The sequence below is a fragment of the Fukomys damarensis genome, unplaced genomic scaffold, assembly GCF_012274545.1.
Source record: "Fukomys damarensis isolate Sample0158 unplaced genomic scaffold, DMR_v1.0_HiC HiC_scaffold_30, whole genome shotgun sequence".
In the NCBI taxonomy this organism is placed as follows: Eukaryota; Metazoa; Chordata; class Mammalia; order Rodentia; family Bathyergidae; genus Fukomys; species Fukomys damarensis.
In genome coordinates, this window is record NW_022900942.1 from 50,887,782 (window position 1) to 50,913,147 (window position 25,366).

Genomic DNA, 25,366 nt, shown 5'->3' on the forward strand with positions numbered 1-25,366 from the left:
AAGAGAGCTTCAGAGACCTACCTATCTTCACCACAGATTCACAATCAACCCAATCTTTACACCTACACTTTAGAAATGTGGGTGCAAAAATATATGAAAGAGAAACCTCCACAGGTTTTGCAGAGCTAGGAGGACTTAACTTTAGGCCAGGTGTAGTGGCGCACACCTGTAATCCCAGCTCTTGGGAGGCTGAGGCAGGAGGATCGCTGTGAGTTCGAGACCAGCCTGGGCTACATAGTGAGTTCCAGGTCAGTCTCAACTATGTAGTGAGACCCTGTCTCAAAAGAAAAAAAAACAAAACAGAGAATTTAACTTTAGAAGAATACGTGAAATAGTTTTTTTCCTTAAGAGGCCTTGAAAAAGTTGTACCCTGATGTACTATAAAGGAAGTGAGGTAGGCCGGGGGTTTAGCTCAATGGTACCGCCACCTGCTTTGCAAGCACAAGTTCCTGAGTTCAATCCCCAGTGCCAAAAAAAAAAAAAAGAAAGAAAGAAAGAAAGTGAGGGCCAGGATGTAACTCAGCGGCACAGCATGAGGCCCTCAGTTTGATTCCTTGCATCAAAAAAAGGAGTGAGTGAGTGAAAGTTCTTTTCTGATTTCAAATAATAATTTTCATTTTTGTAAAATAATCATTTTTTTAAAACAATGATCAATATCTTTTTTTTTTTTTTTTTATTTGACACCTGGGATTGAACTCAGGTCCTTGTGCTTACAAGGCAGGTGGCGGAACCACTGAGCTAAATCCCTGGTGATTAATATCTTTTTTTAAAAAAGCTAAAGGCACAATGAAACAATGAATATTTGAAGCCAGGCATAAGTGGCACATACCTTATAATCCCAGCAACTCAGGAGGCTCAGACAGGAGGATCGCTGCAAATTCAAGGCCAGCCTGGGCTTCATAGTGAGATCCTGCCTCAAAAACAAAGCAAAAAAAAAAAAACCAAACAAACAAAAAAACCCAAAACCCAACCCAAAGTGAAACAATGAATATCTACATTTCACCCCTCTAGAACTAAAAATAATTCAGAACTCAAAATAATCCAGGTGGCCAGCACCTAACTTTTCCTTTAGATGGCAAAATTATCATAAGAGGAATTCAGGGACAAGATTCAGAACTGTTATACTGTGGTTACGCATGGTAGATGACCCAAGCTTCAGTTAAAATATACTTTTTTAAAGTTTGAAATTTAAGATTTAATTTTTCAGGTTTTACAAATGTAAAAAAAAAAAAAAATGCCTTTTTCGGGGGCGGGGGGCGTACCTGGAATCAAACTCAGGACCTAGCGCTTGCCAGGCAGGCACTGTGCCACTAAGCTAAATCCTCAGCCTAAAGATGCATTTTTTATTGCTCTAAATGAACCAAGATTTATTGTCTGCATAGTAGGTACTAATATTCAACAATATTTTCTCCTATTTTTCAGTGGCCAGATTTTTAGTTCAATCGTTACTTCTCTTTCCCGGCAAGTTTTGCTTTATTGTATGATCCATCCAAATTGAGGAAGAGAGATTGTGAAATACGAAATAATCTGTTATTATCTGTCAGCAGCTGAGAAAAGCAAGTTTAAAACCCATGTCTAAAATGGAGATTATGGCTCAGGGCAAGGGTCTGTGATTGCTGCTGAAATTGGTGTAGTGGTTACTTTTGTGGGCTTGTAGTTGTTGACACAACACAAAAGCACAAATGGGGTAGCTGGCAGAGTTCTAAAAGATTGTTTCTTTTAATAATACATAAGGTTATCAATTTTATGTCTAATCTTTAGTTTTGTATTTTAGTTCATAATTTTTAAAAGGTTGAAATTAAAAACAGAGCCCTTGGAGATTCCACTAAGAAGTATGGACGTAAATGTTTCCGTAAATATCAACGGATGGTTCTAAAGAAATTATCTATATTATGGAAATATTTCTAAATAACAAGCTACAAATATTTGAAAAATATTACGTTCCTATGCACGAATATAAAAAGTCAAAGCATTAAGTACACATTGCTAACACAAAATTTATTGTTACAGTTTTACGTAATATGATTTGGTTAAGTGATCTTTGTTAACTTCAGAATTGTCCTGTCCTATTCCCATACAAAATTATTCCTGTTATTCTGTTAGAGATTGGAACAAGAGCATTGAAAGAAGTTTCATCTTTCCTTGACTATCGGCACGCTGTTTCTCTCTCCGTCTACTTACACAGAACAAAGATTAGTTATCTCGCCCACCCCGTGGTGGCAGACATTAATATGAAGCATTACACCTAATGTCACCCGATTTGCACATAGAGCTTCTCCACCTTCCTACTCAGCCTGTGTTTCTCCTATGTAATGATGACCGATGGAGTCTGTTTCTCGTTAAACGTCTAAGAAGCTCAGAAACACAAGCCAGAAGGAAACCATCAAAATGAAAGCAGTTTTCTAATGCAATACAACAATAAGCATGGACAGACTTATAACTGGGTTGTACATTTCCCCCATCAAACATTGACAATTTTCCTCCAACTGTTCAAGCAGCATCTGAAATGGCACAATTGAATGCTCCACTTCCCTTTTCTATTTGTAAAATTATGTGGTGTTCGAATGATTCACATATTCAAGAAGCGACTGGTCTAAGGCTCTTCGGATAAGAGCTTCCTCAATTATATTAAAATCCTACAATAAAAAAAAATAATCAGAAATGTACAGAATCAATTGTGTTTCAGCAATTGCAGGATGAGGGTCAATGTAACACCCCCATTTTGCAGGAAATTAAAGCCCTGAGTTAAATGACCTGTTGAAGATTCCACAAATCCTTGGGACTTTTGCTTTGAGGCCAGTACGTATTCTATTTCACTTTACACCCTACGAATGAACTAGTTACTACCATACTAAAATAGTCTTGGTTTGCAATATAAAGTTCTTATCTGACCCAATTAGCAGTTTTTATTCAACATTCCAGAATTTGTTACTTTTTTTTTTTTTTTTTTTTTGGTACCAGGAATTGAATTCAGGGCCTTGCACTGGCCAGACAGGCACTGTACTGCTGAGCTATATCCCTGGCCAGTATTCCAAATCCTGGTGAGAGTGCTAAATTTCACACGAACACATTGCATGGGTAATGTTCAGACATTCCCTAGTTGTCTGGGCGGTAGCTCAGTGGTATGGCATTGTCTAGCATGTGCAGGACCCTGGGTTTGATCACCAGCACCTCAAAATCAAAGCAAAACGCAAAGCACACATCTCCTAGGATTCACCACGTCAGCAATGCCATTAAATATCTATCTGTAAAGCCAGGGATTTAGCTCAGTGGTTCTGCCACCTGCCTCGCAATCGCAAGGTCCTGAGTTTGATCCCAGGTACAAAAAAAAAATTGCAAACAGGATTCTCCCCTTGCCTGCCTATGTGTCCAAATGGAATTCAATACTTTATATTAGCACATCCCTATGTAAAACAAAAGTTAGGAGCCCTATCCTCTGCAATCGCTCTCCTTTTCCACAATAAACATATGACAAAAAGTGAAATCTCTACTGGAAATCCATCCTAAAACAAGGAAATAAATGAAATTGAAAGAAAGCCATAAAGCACAGGGTCTGGATTTTAACACTGGCTTGTTCTTTTTAAGCACTTAAGACTTGGAGCTTCAGCTATTTCACAGTTAAATGAAGATGAAAATACAGTATTCACCTCCAGAAGTTACTCTCCAGAAAAAAATGTACTAACTTGGTACATGGTAGCTTAGGCCAAAAAAAAAAAATCAAAACGAAGACCACTACACTTCAAGTTCACTTCCATACTCAAAAATATGGTTTTGAATGGCTATAAAGTACTCTCAACAAATTGGCTTTCTCCGATTCTGGGTCATACTCTGGAAGACCTGGAGAACAGCCTGAACACAATTCCCTAGAACAGGCATCGAGTTAATCTTGCCTATCACATATGCCTGAACTGTGCAAATAAATCGTTTTCTAAGCACTCTCTAGTTTAATCCTCACAAGAGCTTTTGGGAGTAGGTGTTTTTACTCTCCCCATTTCACAAATGAATAAACTGAAGTTCGGAGGTTAAATGCCTTCCATAAACCCGCAGGGCTGGGACAGAGCTACTACTTAAATCCAGGTCAGCACCCAAGCTCCTTGGGTCCAAGCTGGGTAATCACAAGGGACAGCTCAGAAATGGAGAACATCTGGGCATGTGGTGTAGGCCTGCAATTCAAGCCCTTGAGAGGCTGAGGCAGGAGAACTGCCAGTGTGAGGACAGCCTGAGCTACATAGGGAGTTCAAGGCCAGCCTGGACTAAGGAGTGAGACCTTGTCTCAAAAAAAATAGGGAAGGGGGAGAAAATTTTTAAATGCTAATCTTCAACAACATCATCTTAAAAGTGCACAAGAAAACAGTCAGAATCAGCAAAAATTATTTGAGAACATGGCTAGAAGTGATTTTCTCCCTGTAACAGGCAATAATCTTTTGTTGAAAGGTACTTATGGGACAATGCCATATCCCTGAATGGCAACATATGCACCAAAGTAGAGCAAAGGCTATGTTAACTTTTTGTTTACTTACAAATATCATTTCTCATAATGAAAAATATAATATATATATATGCACCTGTATAAGCTTAAGCATATATAAGCACTTATGTATCATTATATATAAGAACAAGTTTTAAAACTATTTATAGGGCCAGGGATTTAGCGCAGTGGTTCTGCTGCCTCCTGACTCGCAAGCACAAGATCCCGAGTTTGATCCCCGTTACCAAAAAAAAAAAAAAAAAAAAACTAAAATATACACCTGCAATCCCAACACATGGGAGGCTGAGGCAGGAGGATCGCTGTGAGTTTGAGGCCAGCCTGGGCTACATAGTGAGTTCAAGCCCAGCCTGAACTAATAACGAGACCCTGTCTCAAAAAATGCAAAAAAAAAAAAGCAAAATGAAATGAAAAACAAAACACACACAAAAAAATTCTATTTGTATGACATAATTTTCATCCATCTTGTTAAAACAAGAATCGCTATGAGTGGGATATTCAGGCGAGGTCCCAAGACCAAGGTGAGGTTCAATGTACTCTCTACAATTGTGTATGAAAGCAACCGGACGCGGAGGTCTGAGCAGGTTCATTACTGATGTGATTTCATCTCTGCTATAAAAATTCACAATGTCATTAAAACTGTAACTCAGAAGGGAGGAACTAGAATAAAAATTTAAACAACTTAAAGGCTAAGTCTGGCCATTTATATAATAATACCTGATTATATAAATCATAAGGAAAATAATTTGTTTTTGTTTTTGTTTCTGTTTGTGTGTGGTACCAGAGATCAAACTCAAGTCCTTGTGCTTGCAAGGCAGGCAGCGGAATCACTGAGCCAAATCCCTGCCCCAGAAAAATAATTTCATCCAAAGCAAAAAATTACTTTAGCATCAATAGTCAAATTTATAAGACACTATATTTTCATGATTTCCTATGTAATGCTAATATTTAGCACTTCAGCAATATACACAGTTTTCCTCTATAATTTTATCCACTTGGATTAAAAAAGTAAGCTTAACACAGCAGCACAAAAACAATGTAAAAGGAAAACGATATACTTACTATGAAGTCATCGTAAAACAAAGTATGGCTAACTTGCAAATGTCTGATTAAACTGCCATTGAAGCTGCCTGGATTCTCGTTTGGTATAAAACGGCAAAGTGGACAGAACTGGGAAGAAATAAGAGCAAGAGTTCAAGAAGGGATCTAAAAGAATTATTAACATAGAATATTTAAGAACGCAGTCATTCAATGTGAATTTTAGCTGGATCTAACGGTTCCCACCTGTAATACCAGCTACTTGCAAATTTTAGGTAGGCCGAGGCAACTCAGCAAGAATCTGTCTCAAAACTTAAAGAATAAAAATAAAGAGGAGCTGGAGATGTAGCTCAGTAGTAGAGCATTTATCTAGTGTGTGGGAAGCCCTAAGTTTAATCCCAGAAATACAAAATGAATTTTAACTTGTCTAGATCCATTTGCCATCTTAATACTGTGCTGTAAAATTTGCACAGCTACTATAAAAACAATGTTAAATAAACTTGCAGTTATTTTTTATGCATTTCTTTTCTATTTGAACGTATAACTGTTTCACGTGTACATATTTTAACAATATTACAGTTGATAGATGTATAATAACTTACTGAACTAGTTTTCTGTCTCGAAATATTTAAGACTTTTGTACTCATATATTTTGTTAGTGCAAATGATCTTTCTTGTTTTTTTTTTTTTTTTGCGCTTGCAAGACAGGCCACTGAACTGCTGAGCTAAATCCCCGGCCCAAAGGAAGTTTATTTGTTTCTTTTTCTGGTACTGGAGATCCAACTCAGGGCCTTCACACTGGGCTACATCTTTCTTTTTTTTTTGGTACCAGGGATTGAAGTCAGGACCTTGTGCTTGTAGAGGCAGCCATGGTGCCACTGAGCTAAATCCCCAGCCTGTAAATGACATTTTCTTTAATATTTACTTTTTGGGGGGATTATTTTCTTAGGATAAATGACCAGAAATGGAGATTCCTTGAGCCCAAGTGAATAATCCCAGCTCTTGGAAGGCTGAGGCAGGAGGATCACCACCAGTTCATGGCTTTCCTGAACTACATAGAGAAATCCTGTCTCAGAAAAGACAGAGAAAGCCTGAGCGAGGAGGACTTACAAGCTCAAGCCCAGACTCGGCATCTCAGAGAATTAGTGAGATTCTGTCTCAAAATAAAGTAATTAAAAAAGGTCTCAGGATGACTCTTAGTGTGAAGGTCCTGGGCTCAATTCCCAGTAAAAGAAAAAAAAATTTCATTTTGAGACATTTATAAACTCAAAAAGAACTTATAAAAACAACGCAGAAAGGCCCTGTGTCGCCATCACTTGGTTTCCTCAAATGGTAATGTATGAGGTTAACTACACCGTGTTGTCGGAACCCGGAAACTGGCAGTTAACTAGGCTCCAGACATTACAATTCACCAACCTTTACAGACACTCATTTTTGGCCTCTGGGTGTATTTTATGTGGCTTTATGAAATTTTATAAAACATTCACCTGTAGAGATGTGAAAAACCCCAGCAAAATCAAGACACAGATCTGTTCCCCACTACACAGGACTCCAGCGTGGAACACACTTGTACCTCCTCCTCCACCCCTAACCTCTGTGGAGCCATCTGTGCTTTTCCACAGAGCACAGTGACCTTTAGACCCACGAAGCAGCTTCTGTTACTGAGTAGCAGTAGCCCATGGTGAGGCGGTCTCATAGTCTGTTTACCCATTTCCTTCTGAAGCACATTCGGGTGGTTTCCAGGATGGGGTTGGGGTTGCTACAGATAAAACTAATGAGTATCTGTGTCCAGATGGCAGCATAAATATAAGTTTTCATTTCTCTAGGATGAATTGGAAGAGTTTGATTGCTTGGTCATATGGTAAAAATATGTTTAACTTTGTAAAAGGTAGACTGGCATCATGGAGCATTACCTGTAATCCCAACACTTGGGAGGCTGAGGTAGGAGGATAGCCTTGAGGCTAGCCTGGGCTACATGGAAGGAAGGGAGGGATGGCAGCATAAATATAAGTTTTCATTTCTCTAGGATGAATTGGAAGAGTTTGATTGCTTGGTCATATGGTAAAAATATGTTTAACTTTGTAAAAGGTAGACTGGCATCATGGAGCATTACCTGTAATCCCAACACTTGGGAGGCTGAGGTAGGAGGATAGCCTTGAGGCTAGCCTGGGCTACATGGAAGGAAGGGAGGGGGAGAGTGTTGTCCAACACGGCCCCCATTATGACTACATAGCTTCTACTTTAACAAATACAGTGATAGTCTCACGTTTTTGTGCTGCCCAGAAAGAAGTCCTTGTTGGTGAACTCCTACGGCCTGTTCACACTGCACAACAACGCACAGCAGACAAGGATGTCTGCCTGACCCAATGTGTGGGGCTGGCAGTTTAAGGAAGATTCTCATCACCCTCTCCTGTAGGTGCCTTAGTGTACCTCCCTCAGCCCCGCAGTTCACATTTTCTGGTCTTCAGCCTACTGATTCCAAAGTGTCTTTCCACAGCATGAATCTTCATCCATTGCTCCTTCCTGTCATGAAACTGACTGCCAAACATAACCAACATCAAGCTGGCTTTCTTCACCTTTGATTTATAGATGAGTAAAACAAAGACCAGAGATTTGCCTGCTAGGAAAAAGGGACAGATCTGACGTAAGATGCATTAGGGGAATTAAAACAAAACCATAGTTGTCACGGATGGGAATGATTCTTTGAGAGGGTATTTATTCTCTAAGTCTCCAGAATGTAGACTATTCAATGCAAGTCCACAAAGAATAAAACAAAAGAAAACCAGCACAGTCTTACTTCTGGCTTGCTTGTTCTTAAAAGTTTCAAATAGACCAACAGATTCTCAGGGTGGGGGTCCTCAAACCCAGGGCATCAGCACCACTTGAAATCTAGTTAGAAATGCACACTTTGGGGCTGATGGTACAGCTCCCCAGTAGCGGACTTGCAAGAGGCCCTGGGTTGAATCTCCAGCTCTGGGGGGAGGGGGAAGCAAGTGATCTGGTCCCATCCCTGACTCTCAAATCAGACCCTCTAGAGGGAGGGTCCAGCCTTCGGGACTAAGCAAGCCTTCCAGGTGACTCTGATGAACCCCTAAAATGTAACTGCTTTTAGGGAACAACAGAAACAAACAAAAAACAAAAACAGATGAAACAGAAGGGGAATGAACGGGAAACTCGATCGAGCAGCTAGGTTGTGGTAAGGAACAGCTTTGTTAAGCCCAGTCCCTACAGAAAAACAGTCTTTTGGGGTTCTTATTTTACTGAGAATCTTTATCAGACCAGAAGTATGCCAACCATTTAAAAGCTAACGAAATGCTTAATGATGAACAGCACTGACAGTATTCAAATATCTAGTGATAGCTTTTTCTTTCCTACTGACCTGACGACCATTCTTGAAGCTTAGAGCTAGCTGTATTTTACCTGTTGGATAAGAGAAACATAAGTAGACTACAATAGATACAGAAGGAAAGTTAAAGAGCTTGAGATGCCTAGAAACAAAGCCTTTGCAGTGCTTGAGTTAACACTGTGAGACACATGACAGTAAGCCAGTCACCGCCTGTGTGGGAGGCTGCATTTATCTCCCAGGGCGACTCTTATTTTTTGAGCATATGAAAATCTTTGTTAACTATATTTTATGAACAGCCCAAGTACACTGTACAATAGAAATGCTGTTGTATGTCTATTATGAATAAATCGGGAGTGAAAAAGGTGGGGAAAGAAATTCTGCAATTTTTTGCTAGGTAAACAGCCACTGTTGGTACACAACCAAAAGCATGGAGTTTCTTTTGTATTTATGCTCATAAATCTTCTGCGATCTGTGAGAATTGTGAAAACATTCCTATTGCTTTTGATCTTTATCCTCGTGGGACTTTTTCTCTGAGTTCTGTAGGACAACTTTAGAGCAGTCTAGATTGGCAAGGAATGAGAGGCCTCTATGATGAAATTCATAGAACAACGAAGAAAGAAATGAGAGACACTAGATGGAAAGACAGCCTTGTTCATGGATTGGCTGAAGTGATCTGTAGATTTAACACAATCTCTATTGAAATACCAACAACATTCCTCACAGAACTAGAAAAAAAAAAAACCCACAATTCATATGAAATTCAAAAAGGCTCAGAATAGCCAAAGCAATCCTGAGCTACAAGAGCAATGCTGGAAGTTTTCGATTCCGTGTTATATTACAAAGCTACAGAAACTCAATGACATGGAACTGGCACAAGAACAGACACGTAGACCAGTGGAATAGAGGACACAGAAACAAACTACTACACCTGCAGCTATCTGACTCTTGCAAAGGGGCCAAAAACTAAGTTGGAAAAAAACCTCTTTAATAAGTGGTGCTGGGAAAACTGGATATCTACAAGATCTATTGATAAAAGATCAAAACTGGATCCCTATCCTGCATAAAGATCACTCTGAAATGGATCACAGACCCTAGATACAAGACCTGAAACATTGAAACCACTAGAAGAAAGTAGAAGGGAAACACTTGAAGCCAGAGGCACAAAGATTTCCTGAATAGGACTCTACTAGCATACAAACTAATAGCAAGAATCAACAAGTGGAAAAAAACAAATTAAAAAAAAAAAATCAATCAGAAATGGAAGCACATCAAATTAAAAATTTTCTTTCTTGGTGGGGAGGGGAGGGGAGGGTGAAGGGAGGACAGGGACAAGGGGAAAAAATGAGAACCAAGACCTGGCATGTAAAGGTACAAGATCCCAATAATGAATGTAACTGTACTGTCTACCTAGAATGTACCAATAAATTAAATTAAAAAATTTTTTTTCTTTCTTTTTAAATTCTGCAGCACTAAGGATTGAACCCAGGGTCTTTGAATTGAACTATACCCTTGACCTTTTTTTAAGTCACAAAATTCCCAAATTCATCAGGCTGGGATCAAAGTTTTGATCCTCCTGCCTCAGCCTCCCAGAGTGCTAAGATTATAGGTGTGCACTACTATTCCTGGCTTCAATTTATAAAGTTTCTAGCCAGTGTAGTGGAGCACGCCTATAATCCCAGCACTTGGTAGACTGAGGCAGGAGGATCGCTGTGGGTTCAAAACCAGCCTGGGCTACATAGTGAGTTCCAGGTCCGTCTCAACTACATAGTGAGACCCTATCTCAAAAAACAAAAAAACAAAACAAAACAAAAAGTTTCTGCATAGCAAGGGAAACAGCTAAAGGAGTGAAGAAACTCAAATGTAGCACCAAGAAAATCAGACATCACAATTGATAAATGGGCAATGAATTAAACATACAATTATTAAAGGAAGTACAAGTGACCAGTAAGTATATTTTAAAAATGTTCAAATCTTTAATCATCACGGAAGTACAAATCCAAATTATATTAAGATTCTATATCACCCGAGTCAGATGACTATGATCAAGAATATAAAACACATGCTGGGGATGGTGGCGCACACCTGTGATCCCAGCTCTGGGCTCAGGAGGCTGAGGCAGGAGGCTCATCAGGAGTTTGAGGCTAGCCTGGACTACGCAGTGAACTCGAGTCCAGCCTGAACTATACAGAAAGACCCTGTCTCAAAAAAAAAGAAGAAGAAGCTTGAGCCTAGCCTGGGCAATTTAGTGAGACCTCGTGTGTGTGTGTGTGAGAGAGAGAGAGAGAGAGAGAGAGAGAGAGAGAGAGAAAGAGAAAGATCAGGAAAAATAAAGGAAAAGAGACGGAGGGCTGGGATGTAGCTCGTGTGAAGGGTCTTGTTTCAGATCCCAGCGCAGAGGAAAAGGGTGAGGGCTCAATCTTACTTATTCATTGGTTGATTTTCCTAATCCGGAGCCTTGTGTCAGAAGAGTACGAACAGAGTCAGAATGACTGGATCTGATGCTGTAGGGCCAAGGGTGCTGCATAGCAGTACAGCACCTGCCTAGCATGTGAGGCCCTGGCTTTGATCTTTAACATCAGAAGAAATCTATTAAGTAGATTTTCGAGTGTATCTTAAATTCAAATAGAGTAACATTACATCGCAGACATGTGCCAATAAAAATAAAAATATAAATGAAAGATACAGAAACAAAAATTCTTACCACAGGTCTCCTTTCGGATCTGTGATGAGTGACGCAGTGATCCAGCAAACTGTCTTCATCCAATTCCCTCTGACAAAATGGACAGACGCACCTAGAAAGTGCACAAAGTTACAAACATCCCTAAAATCACTGGCAGCTACACAGTAGTTACTTCCTTGAAAATCTTTTCTTAAAATTACAATACAGGTGGATGTACTCTCTTATCCTAGCTCTCCAAATTTGATTTTATTTTTCTTGTCCTGGTAAGTGCCTAAATATTTCCCCAGAAGAAATCTCAGTACCTTTCCTCAGAGAGAGAGACAGAAACAATTACTGTAAACCACCCCACGCCCATACTGGGAATTGAACTCAGGACCTTGCACTTGCCAGGCAGGCACAGTGCCACTGAGCTACAGCCCCAGCCCACAACTATAGTACATCTGAAGCACTTTATTTGGTTTGGCAGAGAAGTGCAATCTGAGCACTTAGGAACTGAAAATCTAAGGATCGCAGCACCTAGCTGTCCCTGGATCTCCTCATCTTTTTCTTTTTTCCTCCTTTTCCTAATTCAAGTAACATCTGAATGGGATGTTTTTTGTTCTCCAACTCTACAAGCATAACCAGGGCTGGGGAGTTAGCTCAGTGGTTCTGCTGCCTACCTCGCAAGCGCCAGGTCCCAAGTTCGAGACCCGGTACCCCCCCCAAAAAAAAACCCCAAAAAACAAAAAAACAAGCATAACCAGACTTGTCAGCTCACATTCTAAATTTCTATGGACAAATGAAAACTCACCTGCAGCTGTCCTAATGCACACTTCACAGTCAGTGTCCCTTACATTTGTGCTGCTGCCCAATGTCTCCAAAGCGACAGAAACCTGGCTATTCCAACGTAAGGTATGCTGGAAGTATGCTGAAACACACACCAACTGAACACAAGGCTTTGAGCACACCAAACAAGCACTCGACATCTGAGCTACATCCCTAGCCTACACATCGAATTTTGAAACTTAATGTCAAAAAGAGAACGTGAGCTATCCCCATAATTCTTATACTGATTACAAGTTCACATGATGTTTCAGCTACATTAGGTTCAAAACATATCTTAAGTTCATTTTGCCTGTTTCCTTCTACTTCTTAAAATATTGTTACTAGAAAATTTTAAATTACACATGATACGTTGTTTCTGTTGGGTAAATACTTAGGAAAATATGTAGACTTGGATTTTTTTTAAATATGGCAAACGTTTAAATTTTTTCTTGTCTCTCTAACAAGAAAACATTTAAATTTTTAAAAATGATTACAGCAAAATACAAATTGCCATTAATGTGCCCCCAAAATCTGCCCCCACACTTCCAACACACTTATCCCACATTCTTGCCACTTTCTGAAGCAGTTCTGGACCACTTCTTTCAGCAGCGTCTTCAGTTGCACCGTCACGGTGCCTCCCAAAACATTTACCTTCCGTGGTCATTCTGACTTCAGGGAAGACCCAGAAGTCACATGGGGTCAAATCTAGTGAACAAGGTGGCCAAGAATACACCACAATGTTTTTTTGTTTATTTGTTTTGGGTCTGGTTTTTTTTGTTTTTTTTTTTTGACAGAAATTGCCAGATATATTTTGATTCAGGACATTGAGGAAACCACAGAATGACACTCATGAAAGAGGACTTCCAGTGCTAGGCATGACGGCCTGTAATCCCAGCACTTGGGAGGCTGACACAGGAGGACTGCTGTTGAGATCGAGGCCGGCCTGGGCTACCTGGTGAATTCAAGACCAGCCGGAACTACCTAGTGAGACCCTGTCTCAAAACCGCCCCCAAAAGGATGACCTTCAGAACTGCTTCAGAAAGTGACAAGAAAGAGTAGATAAGTATGTCAGAATCAGGGGTCAGTATTTTGAGAGGGACTCACGGCACTGTATCTTTTATTGTAATATTTTTTTTTAATTTAAGCATTCACTGTATTTTTTTTTAATCACACCACATAGATACAACTTCCTGTTCCTCAACACTTGTACTCTAGATAAATTTCTTGTGCAAGGGTTTAAGATTTGAATCCTATAGCAAATGCTCATATGAAGTAAAGATTGCTATCATAAATGAAAATATGAATCTAACCTATAAGACTATTAACAACCCTCCCAATTTTCTTTTCTGTGGTGTTAGAAATTAAACCAAGGGCCTGACATGTGCTAGGAAAGTGTTCTAACACTGAACTATGCCCCATCTATTGCTTAAATTCTTTGTGATGTAGTTCTAACCAGCAAAACAAATTGGGATTTAAATTAGTTTGTATATAATTTTAAATTTTTCATAAAGCTCATCAATCTTGCTATCAATCCCACACACTTTCTCAAACCATTTGTTATCTTTACTTCCTACCAGTCCCTGTGGTCAATCTAGCAGAATCCTCGCACTACATACAGCTAAAATAGCCATATAAAATTTGTATCACCATAGTATAAAACGAATGCTACAAGAACAGGTATGTTTGCAAGGCAAACTTTGGTACAACAAAGAAGGGGCTGATCCTTTACACTTTCAGCCTAAGACATTTAAGCTCTATTGTGAATATATTTAAGTAGAACTAACATTTTTCTACAGGAAAGAAAACTTACACTAACTACCAGTATTGGGAAGCTGAGTTCACGAGTACGTATAATAGTTTGTTTGTTTGTTTTTTTCTTGGTTTTTTGAGACAGGGTCTCACTATGTAGTTGAGACTGACCTGGAACTCACTAGGTAGTCCAGGCTGGTCTCGGACTCACAGCAATCCTCCTGCCTCAGCCTCCCAAGTGCTGGGATTATAGGCATGCACCGCCACGCCCGGCAAGTACATGTAATAGTTTCACCATAGGTAGGAGAGCACAAAGCATTTATTTATTCTGCAAGGGGGAAAGACTTCAAACTTTGCAATTATTCTGATACAGCTAAGTTACCTTTTCTGTCAAGAGTAATGACCTATATTTGTATTTTTTTCTTTTTTTAAAGAAAAAAATGGTTAATGGTCAACAGCCCCATTACACTGAGTAGCACCTCCATCCTTCTTCCACGTAAGAACACCCACCAGAAAGGCTAAGGAATCAGAATACCTGCCCAGGCCTGTCCCTCCCTTGTTCAAATACACACTGAGATGTCACTTCCTACTGTCTAAAGGGAAACTAGCAAAATGAGAGAACAACTGAAAAACTGAGCAGAGGTAATGGTGATGCAAGAGCAAAGATAGATCAATCGTTTAATCACAATCTCCCTCAGGAATCTTGTTAGTCCGAAAACAGAGGCTAGAAGAAATCTAAGAGTTCTGCGATCCATTTTTGGATCTTCCTTAATATAAATTTGTCTCAGGAAGTTGCTCCAATGTTTCTAATGTGTGGTTTAGTTCCTTCCCTCTACCTAGTTTTTCTTTGTTTATTTCTTTTTGGTTTTTGGTATCGTGACTCGAACTCAGGACTTTGAGCTTGTCAGGCAGGCGTGACATCACGGAGCTACGTCCCTGGCTCTCCACCCAGTTTTTAAAGTAGAACAAAATTCTTTGACAAGATTACTATTCTGAAATAAATACCAGTAACCAGGAACTATAGTTGAGAGCCATTCACTTTCATAATGAAAATCTCCCCAGCCCACAGAGGTATCAAGCTTAGCACTGCATTATATGGAATTAAAGCAAACCTTGTTGTCTCAAGTTCTTGTAGTGGTCCATAGGTGTCAATGTACTTCTCACAGGTCCTTATGTGTGCCCTCATCTCACTAAGACAAACCTATGAAAAGCAAACCCAAAATAAACTCACTGTTGAAAGGAGGCTTTCTATGATCCAGCTTTATAACTTTAAATAAAGTCATACTGTGGGGTCAGTTGCTTGCATAGATGAATTCATGAAACAGTGCCACAAAGTCTAGGCATTATCTAGGATAATACTATATTTAGGGTTCTCCAATACTATGAAGACCCAAATGTTGAGCTTTTCAGCTTAGTTCTTCTAAAATTATATATATATATAAGTGAAAAGATGTATAGTAACTAAGAAATGGTTTTTGCATGCTGTCCTTAAATAGGTTTTGGAAAAAAAGGAAGAGAAAGAACAGTGGGTGAAGAAGAAGAACTAGGAGGAGAGAAGCAAAAAATTGAGAGGAGAAACTATGTAAAGAAGAGAAATAAAGAAATAAGAAAAGTAAATCCATGAATGTTAGGTGTTCACATTAAGTTAAAAGAGCTCCTATGCCTCAGGCCGAGATATAAATACCATGGTCTTATAACATAGCCACTAGTATTGCATGAATTCACCTTGCACAATATACTTAACAGACCCATTAAGAGCAAACAGGAAAGACAGCTCTTGCAGTCCATTTTTGTCAGTGCAGAATAAAGAGGCCTTGCTCTTCCAGACATACATTCAGAGAGTTTCACCGTGAGGGGTCCGTGGCTAACATAGCACATATTCTCCTAAAGGTTTCATTAGGGACTCTGATAAGATCTTGGACCAAAGGAAGCTCTGTACAGTTGCAGAGCCATGGTTGACCCACGTTGCTTCCTTTCTCCCCAGCTACAGAAGCTCAACCTCAAACACTAAATCTACCCCGCCAAGGAAACACTCAGAATTGTTTAACAAAAGGCAAAACCAAAAGCTGGTGGAAAAGTAAAAGCAGAATCCTCAATTTACAAATACCCACCTAAAACACATGGAAATTAGCACTGACCTAGGGGGATGGATTTCAGCAGCTATGTTTTATAACCTTTAACATCCAACTTTGCACATTAAAGAAAGTTCTTTCATCTCTTTACTACTTCTAATAAAATAGTTCTTCCTCTGTGTTCCCTTGTTTGACAAAGATAAGCGAGCCGGGCATGGTGGCCCGCCTGTAATCCCAGCACTCAGGAGGCTGAGGCAGGAGGATCGCTGTGAGCTGGAGACCAGCCTGGGCTACATAGTGAGTTCCAGGTCAGTCTCAACTAAACAAAAATAAGCGTTCCTCTGGGAAATCAGCAATCTGTGGACTGGTACCTTAAGACACAGAGTTGCAGAAGCACTGTAAGAGATGGCAGAAGAAATACAGGCCACATGCCTGCTGTCACAGTGCTTAGAATCTACTAGAAGAGAGGGGTGTGGGGACAGGTAGATGGGATGTTGCTTCTAATTGGATATCAGAACACTAAGCCCCAGGCCTCATGAAGGGGTGAGCTTGCCTGGACTCCGAGGAAGAGGTGGAGCATGAAATGGCCAGGGAAGGAACGGGCAGCGTTCCTGGCGAAAGAGAGGCATAAGAGGGAAGAGAGAGCCACAAGTGATGAATCAGATATCAGATTTGAGGGAGTGTGAAAAAGGGAAGGAGACTCCGATCATAACCGGGAACTGTGAAAATACACCGGCAATGAGTAAGAAGTTCTGATTATGTGCATGGGAAACTTTGTACGAGATAAAATAAGCAAAAGTGAACAATCATCTAGTACCAGGAATGTAAGACGTTTTGATTTTTGGCATTTTCAGTTCCAGAGACTGTGCCAGACAGCCTTGTAATGTGAACATTTTTCTTTTCACTTTACAACAAAAGATGAAGAAAAACTGAGATTAATAACTTGCCCCAAATCACAAAGACTGAGAACCGGCATTTGACCTCAGGATGTCTGACCCCAAAGGGACTGTGCACAAATACCAGTCAGGCAGCCATGAATAAATGATCAGGGCCTTACACAGCTGCTCAGCAATGCATGTAACCCTTGCCATGCGCTGATCACTCTAAAGTGCTGGCTGTGCTGCTGGGGAGGTGCCATGAAGCACAGCCACCTTTGTCCCCAAGGGCCTGGCTGCGGCTGACAGGTGGGAGGGGGCCACACAGGTGTGTAGGGCAAGAAGGTAGCTGGAAAACAGCCTATCGAAGACGGTGAGGGCATTGCCTAAGAATCGGGGGCATGGGTCACTGTCAGGAGGCGGGACAGGAAATGCCCCGCCATTTGGCACCAGGGGGGGTCTTCCTGCCACCACTGTCAGAATTAACTTCTCAGGGCCTATGGGTGGCAAGAAGATGCCCAGCTCCCACACCTTCCAGTTTCCCCCCTGCTTCTCTGTGGCAGAGGAGCCAGGTAGCCACCTTGTACATAGACTGCTGGGCATTAGGTTTAATTCGTTTGCTGTGTTTTGTTTTGTTTTTGAGACATGGTCTCACTATGTAGTTGAGACTGACCTGGAACTCACTATGTAGCCCAGGCTGGTCTCAAACTCACAGTGATCCTCCTGCCTCAGCCTCCCAAGAGCTGGGATTACAGGCGTGGGCCACCACACCCGGCTCTGTTTGCTGTTTTTTTAAAAAATTCCTTTTTTAGTTTCCTGTTCTGGGTGAACGATTACTTGAAAAGTTTCAAGTTGCAAAAAAGAAGACATCTTTTTTTTTTTTTTTTTTTTGGTACAGGAAATTGAACTCTCGTCCTTGTGCTTTCAAGGAAGATGGTGGAACCACTGAGCTAAATCCCCGGCCCTCAAAAAAAGAAAAGAAAAGTGCTGAGCATAGCTGTCAACAAAACAGACACTGTTCTTTCCCCTCTCGGAACTCCAATCTGGTGGGAATAACAAAACAGCAACAACAAAAAAGGTTAATCACAAATGGTGTTAAGTGGTATCAAGGGAAAGCACAGGCTGCCGTGAGAAAAAACAACATGGCTTAAATGACAAGGTTCTCGAAAGAAATCTAGATACTTAACACACACTCTCTTCTCTTTGGATCTCCAGGGTTGGAGATGCAGCTATGTGATCCTGCAGCTGTTTAGCAGGGGCAAGGTCGGGTTTGTTCCCCAGCAACTCCCGGAAACAGCACTGATCTCTCGACTGCGATATCTAAATAGCCCACCAGCGTCTCCACTCGGCAGATCAAACCATCTATCCAAACACGTGACATAACACCCAGTAAGATACCCAGAACTTTACTGTGTTGATCCTTCTCCAAATACGCTGCTCAGATTAGCGCTCGCTTAAACATGTCACTTTTCTCTTGCTCCTACATTCATTCACTTACCAATTCCTTCACTAATATTCCTCAGAACAATCTCTTCTTGCATCGCTAATGCTATGACCCTAATCCACTTTCCTTACCTGACCTACTGCTTCCAGCCTCGGAAGGCTGCTTGGCTCCCTCTGAACCCTCCCGTGCACATACGCTAGCGAGATACCTTCAACGTGTAAGCCCGGACCTGCACTCCAAAGCTTACACTCTGCATGGCCCACTGTTTCATTTAGGATGAAGTCCACACTCTCTCACATGTCCTCCGAGACCTCCTATGATCAGACCCCCTAGAATAACACCAAGAATGACAAACTGCAACAAGGAAGTGACTGATAAATATCCCCAAGACCAGGATAATAAAGGCGAATGCTACCGGATTGGAGAAGGAAGCTTCCTTGCTAGGCTGCCACAGAACAGCAGGGTGGAGGCCAGGCAATAGGGGAGCACCCTAGTAGGGAGAGGAGAGGGAGGCAGTCAATGAAAGCTTTTGAAAAATTAGGTGAAGACAGAAGTTCAAGGGACTGTTTATTTGAAAGTACAGAAAAGTGGGGAGGCTGAAATGAAAACACGTTAGAAGGATGCGGTCAAGTCTAGGTGAAATGGAAATATTCTCAGGGACCTAAGTCAGCAACACCACACGCAGGGAGTCACATACCAGGGCGTCGCACTCGGTGCAGTTCTGGTACTCCGACTTCATCCTCCTGGCCACGTCCGTCGCCGGAACTCCTTCTGAGGGAAGATATGCCCGGCAATAGGGACAGGTCCACTTGTTCTTGAGACTGGCAGCGATACAGGAACGGCAGAATCTACCCCAAACCCACCAAGAACACATCACTCTCACGGAAAGACACAAAGGAGCCCCCCCCGTGTTTGTGGTGGCTGTGATTTACTGACACCTTGCACGCTACGAACCACATTATCTGGTGATCGAGGTCCGCTTACCTTCCCAGTTAAGACACATTCTCACCACGCGCACTTGCACACATTTAAACCAAAGAACACAAAGTGGGTGAGAGGATTACTACAAACTGGAGTTAAAACTGCAACTCAGCTGGAACAACGACACACGCTTGTGGGCTGGGGATGGAGCTCAGTGGCGCCGTACCTGCCTGGCGCACACAAGGTTCTGCTTTCGATCCCCTGTACCACAAATAAATAAATTAATAAATAAAAGATACACGCTCGTAATTCCAGCTACTCGGAAGGCTGAGGCAGGAGGATTGCCAAGTCTCAGTCCAGTTCAAGCAGCTTAAAGACTTATTGAGGCCCTGTTTCAAAAAAGGTAGTGGCAGAAGTGGGGGGCACGGGGGCGTAGAGGCAAGGGGGTAGAGGACGGGGATGTAGCTCTGTACCAAGATTCCAGGTTCAATCCCAAATGTGAAAAAAAGAAAACTGCAGCAGAGTTTGGGGAATAGCTCAGTGGCAGAGGGCTTGCCCGACGCTTCCAAGGTCCTGGATTCACCACCAGCATGGGGAGTGGGGAGAAAAGAAAAAAGCCACAAATTGAAGAAGTAAACGTATAAAACACTTTATGATTCTTTATTTAAACATTTTTTAAAAACTAAAGTCATCCCGTTATAGAAAATTATCTAATCAAAATTACTAGTTTGAGTGTCCTGAGTCAAGAAATATATGCTCTGAGTTATTTAAAGATGATTCTAACAAAATAAACACAAAGCACAGTATTCACAGAAAACCCTGGCATTTTGAAGGCATGAGGGTGGAAATAAGCATTTGGATAAGCCGTTCACATTAGCATGACCGGTTAGCTCCTAAACTCCTGAACATCACACCTATTTAGGAATATTAGCACAGGTCAAAGGCTAAACTTTTTAAATGTCAGTATCCTATACACAGTAACAAGTACCTGTGACAGGCATAATCTGGTTAAGTGACTTTGCACCCAATGAACACACCAGAGCCAGCACCCATGGGAAAAAAGAGCTTGGCCACACGGCGGGCTCCTCCCCCTCCTATTTCCTTCCAGCCACGGTTCTAATCTCTTCCAGGTCATCACTGACTCTTAAAAGTAACATATACGGGGCTGGGGATTTAGCTTAGGGGTGCTGCCACCTGCCTTGCAAGCACAAGGATCCAAGTTGAATCCCCGATACTAAAAAAAAAAAAAAGTGGCATACATGTCCCGTCCATCTACAGAAATGTGCATTTATCAAATGTTTTACCAATCCACAGACCACAGCTTTGTCATCCCTGCTTATGATCCTTCAAGACTATGACCACTGACTTCTAACAACGAAGACCAGTACTTCCCATAAAGGAAAACTTTGGTGCACACTGTTTTTTTGGTACCAGGGATCGAACCCAGGCCCTTGCACTTGGGAGGTAGGCCGGGAATCCCTGAGCCAAATCCCTAGCCTGGTATACACTCTTTGCATCTGCTTTCTTTAGCTCACTATTATGATCAAGAGCTTCGTCATGCTGTGGCATGGAGTCAAGATGGCGCATTCTAGTTTTGTGATGTCTGCTGTGTGAATACACCACAATTCATTTCCCATTCTATTGCTAATGGGCATTGGGGTAGCTTTTTTCCCCCATTAGGTTTATTGGCACATTTAAAGCAAACAATAGTTACATTTATCATTGGGATCTTGTACCTCTTTACACGATCTATCTTGGTTCTTGTTTTTTTCCCATAGCCCTGCCCTCCCTTCACCCTTGGGTAGCATTTAAAAGCGTTTCCATAATCGATTTTAGTAATGGATAAGCACAGCTATCTTCCAAATCTTCCTGTTCTTTTTCTCCTTTAACTCTCAGTTATATAGGCCATTAGACTTAGAAGTATTCCCTTCTGTGTCTGTTATCAATTACAAGCACATAAAGGATACTTAATGTTAGCCTGGGCTGGAAGCACCTTGATGTTTAAGCCTGGCCCAGCAGTGACTCCCCGCTTTTCTTGCTATAGCATCTTGCTTTTGACTGTGGAACTACTCATCTATCTGGTGCAATCTCACTGGGACCCCAGTTAAATTCCGTCCTCTTCCCCTCTGCCCCACGATGTCTGACTTGATGCAGACCTGGCCCTGAGAAGCCTCCCGGAAGTGGAGTTTGGAACCGGATATGACGTTTGAGGCCACAGCAACTCCACTGGACTGGCCTGCTCTTCCTGAGAATCACAGCTCAGATCCCTACCCTCTTCTTTTTTCTTTTGTTAGTGTTTGGTAACTTTTACGTTTGACATTACTCCAAATTTGATTCACTGGTTCTTCTAAAAAATTTGTAATTTCGGCCAGACATTGTGGCGCACACCTGTAATCCCAGCACTGGGGAGGCTGAGGCAGGAGAATCACTGTGAGTTCGAGACCAGCCTGGGCTACACAGTGAGTTCTAGGTCAGTCTCAACTACATAGTGAGACCCTGTCTCAAAAAAAAATTGTAATTCCTTTAATTCCTGTAGCTCAAGTGGGGCCAAGCCTGCTTGGCAAGCTCAAAGTCTTGAGTCTGATTCCTGGTACCAGAAAAAACAAAACAAAACACCTGAGTGGGGGCTGGAAATATAGTAGAGTGCTTGCCCTTGTTTCAATCTCTAACAAATGAAAAATCAAAGCCTGAGAAAAATCAACATTTCCCTTTACATATGAGGAAATTGAGTTACACAGACGGTAAGTAACTTCTATCAATTGATATATATAGAAAATGTCTGAACTTGATCGGTCCTAAGCTGGGCTTTTGTCTTTGTCTTAGGGTTTTTGTTGTTGTTGTTTTGTTGTTGTTGCTGTTTTGAAACAAGGTTTCACTATGTAGTCCAGGCTGGCCTTCAATTCACTATGGAGCCCCAGCTGGGCTCAAACTCATGTCCGCCCATCTGCCTCAGACCTCCCAAGAGCTGCAATCACAGGTGTGGTCCACCACGCAGGGCTGAGCTGGGTTTTTCCCAAACTGCAGTAGCTGTTCGCTCTACCATGACAGGGGTCCCCAGGTGAAAAGAGCAATGTCTTAGGAATAAAGCGGCCTGAATCCTATACTGTCTCTCGTCTCTCTACTCTAAGTCCTAAGGTGTGTGCTCACTTCGGCAGCACATACTCTAAATTCTAAGGCAAATCTGCCCGTCCATGCTTATGAGACTTGGTTCTCAAAGACTAGTATTTCTTTGCCTCAAAGTATAGTCTTGAAGGATATTGCATTGTTGCAAATACTCAACTTTTTTTTTTTCCTTTCGTGGTTCTGCAGACTGAACCTAGGATTCCCCCTACCCCAGCACTGGATTAATCTCAGGGCCCCTGAGCCTGTAGACAAATGCTCTGCCACTAAGCTAAGACTCCTCAACTCCAAAACAACATGCAGCATTCAACCCCTGTAGACTGATGTGAATTATTTTGCTTACGTTGTTTAGAAGCAAGCAAATTAAATTTGGGGTTGTATGAACTAAACGTTTCCCTCATGTTCTCACAGCTTAGTTTTGCCCCATCCAGGCAGAAGTTAGGTATCAGTGTGGTGCGCTACGGCAAGCACTTGGACACATCACCCATTTCCCCCGCAGGACTTGCTTTCCTCTCATTTTCCCCGTGGTAAACGAGAGCTCAGCGGAACAATGTGCCACATTTACTCAGCAGACACAGTCGTGCGCGAATGTGCAGTTTCACTAGGGCCTCAACGTTTGTAGTCTTCTTGAAGGCATCTCACCGTGTTTTCCCCAAAATAAGACCTAACTGAAATAACCAGCCTAGCAAACTAGAGACCCCACAGTGAGCCTCAGGCAGCCTTTGCTTGCCTTACCTGGCCTCACTGTGCTCTTGCTCAGTGGCAGGTAAGGCAAGAAAAGGCTGCCTGGCCCTGGCACTCTTGATCAATTATTGCTGATTATTTTCCATGTAAGTTTTATTTTCTGGGAAGCAGTAATTCCTCACAGTGACAGAAGCAGCAAGATATAAAAATCAGCGGAGAGGTGTGGTAGCACACACCTATTACGCCAGCACTCAGGAGGCTGAGTCAGGAAGAGTTTGAGGTTGGTATAGACTACCGACTGAGTTCAAGACCAGCCTAGAATACATGGAGAAACTCTTATCTCAGCTCTCCACCACCTAAAAGTCCATGTATCTCCTGGGTTCAAGGCCTGGTACTGAAAAACAAAAAAGATCCTGGGGGAAAGAGTTCAATGGGAGAGGACTGGCCTCAAATGCACAAGGCTTTGGGCTTGCTCTCCAGCACTACAAAATAAAAACAGATGAAAAGAACTGACCTTGGGTTAATATCATGCATGCTGACATAAGAGACAGAATGTGCTAAAATATGCAGCTTACTTTAAAATGCTTAAAAAATAAGATGGCTGATGACTTCATAGGAATGTGATAAAGATTAAAGCAATTACAGCAAACTGTTAAGTGATTACATCAACTGAACAAGTTGGTTATGAGAAGCTTAACTAAACTGCTCAGCAATTACACACCCCAGGGTGTGGGAGATCCAGCCCAGGGCAGCTCCAGGCCGGGAAATGAGGACGAGGGAGCTTCTGTTCCTTCATGCCAGGGGCTGCCATCTTTCCCTTGGAGGTCACCTCAGCAGACTCTTCGGCTTCCCACACAGAGGGATCTTTCAGCCTTCCTTCTGGGACTGACCCATCGGCCTCCTCACACAGACTTGGCACGGGACACCGCAGGGAGCGCCAGGCCTTTGACAAAGCCCTTGGGTCTCCAGTGTGCACAGTCCCTCCGCACTCTTCTCTCCGACTCTGGTGGCCTCTTAGACCAATCGTGCAAGCTCTTACCTATCTATATATCTTGTGTCTTCTATTTCTCTAGTAAATACTGACTGATACGCTGTGGACTACAGCAGTGGTTACGTGGGCACTCGCTGTACAACTCTTTCAACTCGGCAGCATGTTTGAAATTTTTCATAGCAAAAAATCAGGGAAAATTATAACTCACTTTACTAGGACAAAATATTTCTTTACTTAACCAAATATTGCTTGACTTCAGTTCTGTTTACTCCTGAGAAAAAGTTACTTGGAAAATTAGAAAGGGAAATGTTTGAAGATAGAGATATGTGAACTATTAAATGGAACATGATTTAAACAGAAAAAAATTTAAATATATTTTAAGGGGATTAAAAATCCAGTATGAGTAAAGAGCACATAATTTTTTTGTTTTTTGAGACAGCCTATGTAGTCCAGGCTGGCCTCAATTCACGGCGTCCTTGTAGCACAGAATAATTTAAAGTATAAAAGGTTGACAAGAAAATCTAAAACTTTAAATAAATGAATGCTTTTATTTATTTATTTTTTATTTTTTTTATTTTTTGGCTTTTTGAGACAGGGTCTCACTGTGTAGTTGAGAATGACCTGGAACTCACTATGTAGCCCAGGCTGGTCTCCAACTCACAGAGATCCTCCTGCCTCATCCTCCCGAGTAGGATGAAAATGTAACCCCATTTTTTTTATTTTTTGGCTTTTTGAGACAGGGTCTCACTGTGTAGTTGAGAATGACCTGGAACTCACTATGTAGCCCAGGCTGGTCTCCAACTCACAGAGATCCTCCTGCCTCATCCTCCCGAGTGCTGGGATTACAGGCGTGCACCACCACGCCCAGCCATTGAATGTTTTTATTTTTAGTAAGTAGTTATCCCATGAATTATGAAGACTTACAGAAGAGCTCGTCAATCTGTACAGTTCTTCCCAAACCCACCCATATAAGCATTTGTTCAAAGACATGCTAAAGATTGAAATTCCTAATAACAGCTTGTTATTACCAGTGTTTGGCCTGCCAGAGATAACATGAAGGCCTTGTGGCTCTGAAAATTCTAGATAAGGAGCAGAGATAAGCAATCAAATAGACCAGTGAGTGATTACTTTTTTTTTTTTTTTTTTTTTTTTTTTT

The 25,366-nt window shown here is 41.5% G+C and overlaps 1 protein-coding gene across 3 annotated transcripts in view; it reads right to left on the reverse strand.

The window, feature by feature from the left end:
* Window positions 1-715: 715 nt before the first annotated feature.
* The window catches only part of Rnf125 (ring finger protein 125), a 90,509-nt gene continuing 65,858 nt past the window's right edge, over window positions 716-25,366 (reverse strand). For 2 of the 3 annotated variants that reach the window (XM_033757507.1, XM_010641478.2), the window contains 5 exons: window positions 19,192-19,342; window positions 15,216-15,304; window positions 11,572-11,662; window positions 5,549-5,656; window positions 716-910 (listed from right to left, as the gene is read on the reverse strand). In XM_033757507.1, coding sequence (XP_033613398.1) covers window positions 776-910; window positions 5,549-5,656; window positions 11,572-11,662; window positions 15,216-15,304; window positions 19,192-19,233 — 465 coding nt within the window. In that variant the 5' untranslated portion in view covers window positions 19,234-19,342 and the 3' untranslated portion in view covers window positions 716-775. Of the gene's footprint in view, window positions 911-1,254; window positions 2,637-5,548; window positions 5,657-11,571; window positions 11,663-15,215; window positions 15,305-19,191; window positions 19,343-25,366 lie in introns of those variants that run through there. The other variant, XM_010641479.3, reaches the window with a different exon arrangement.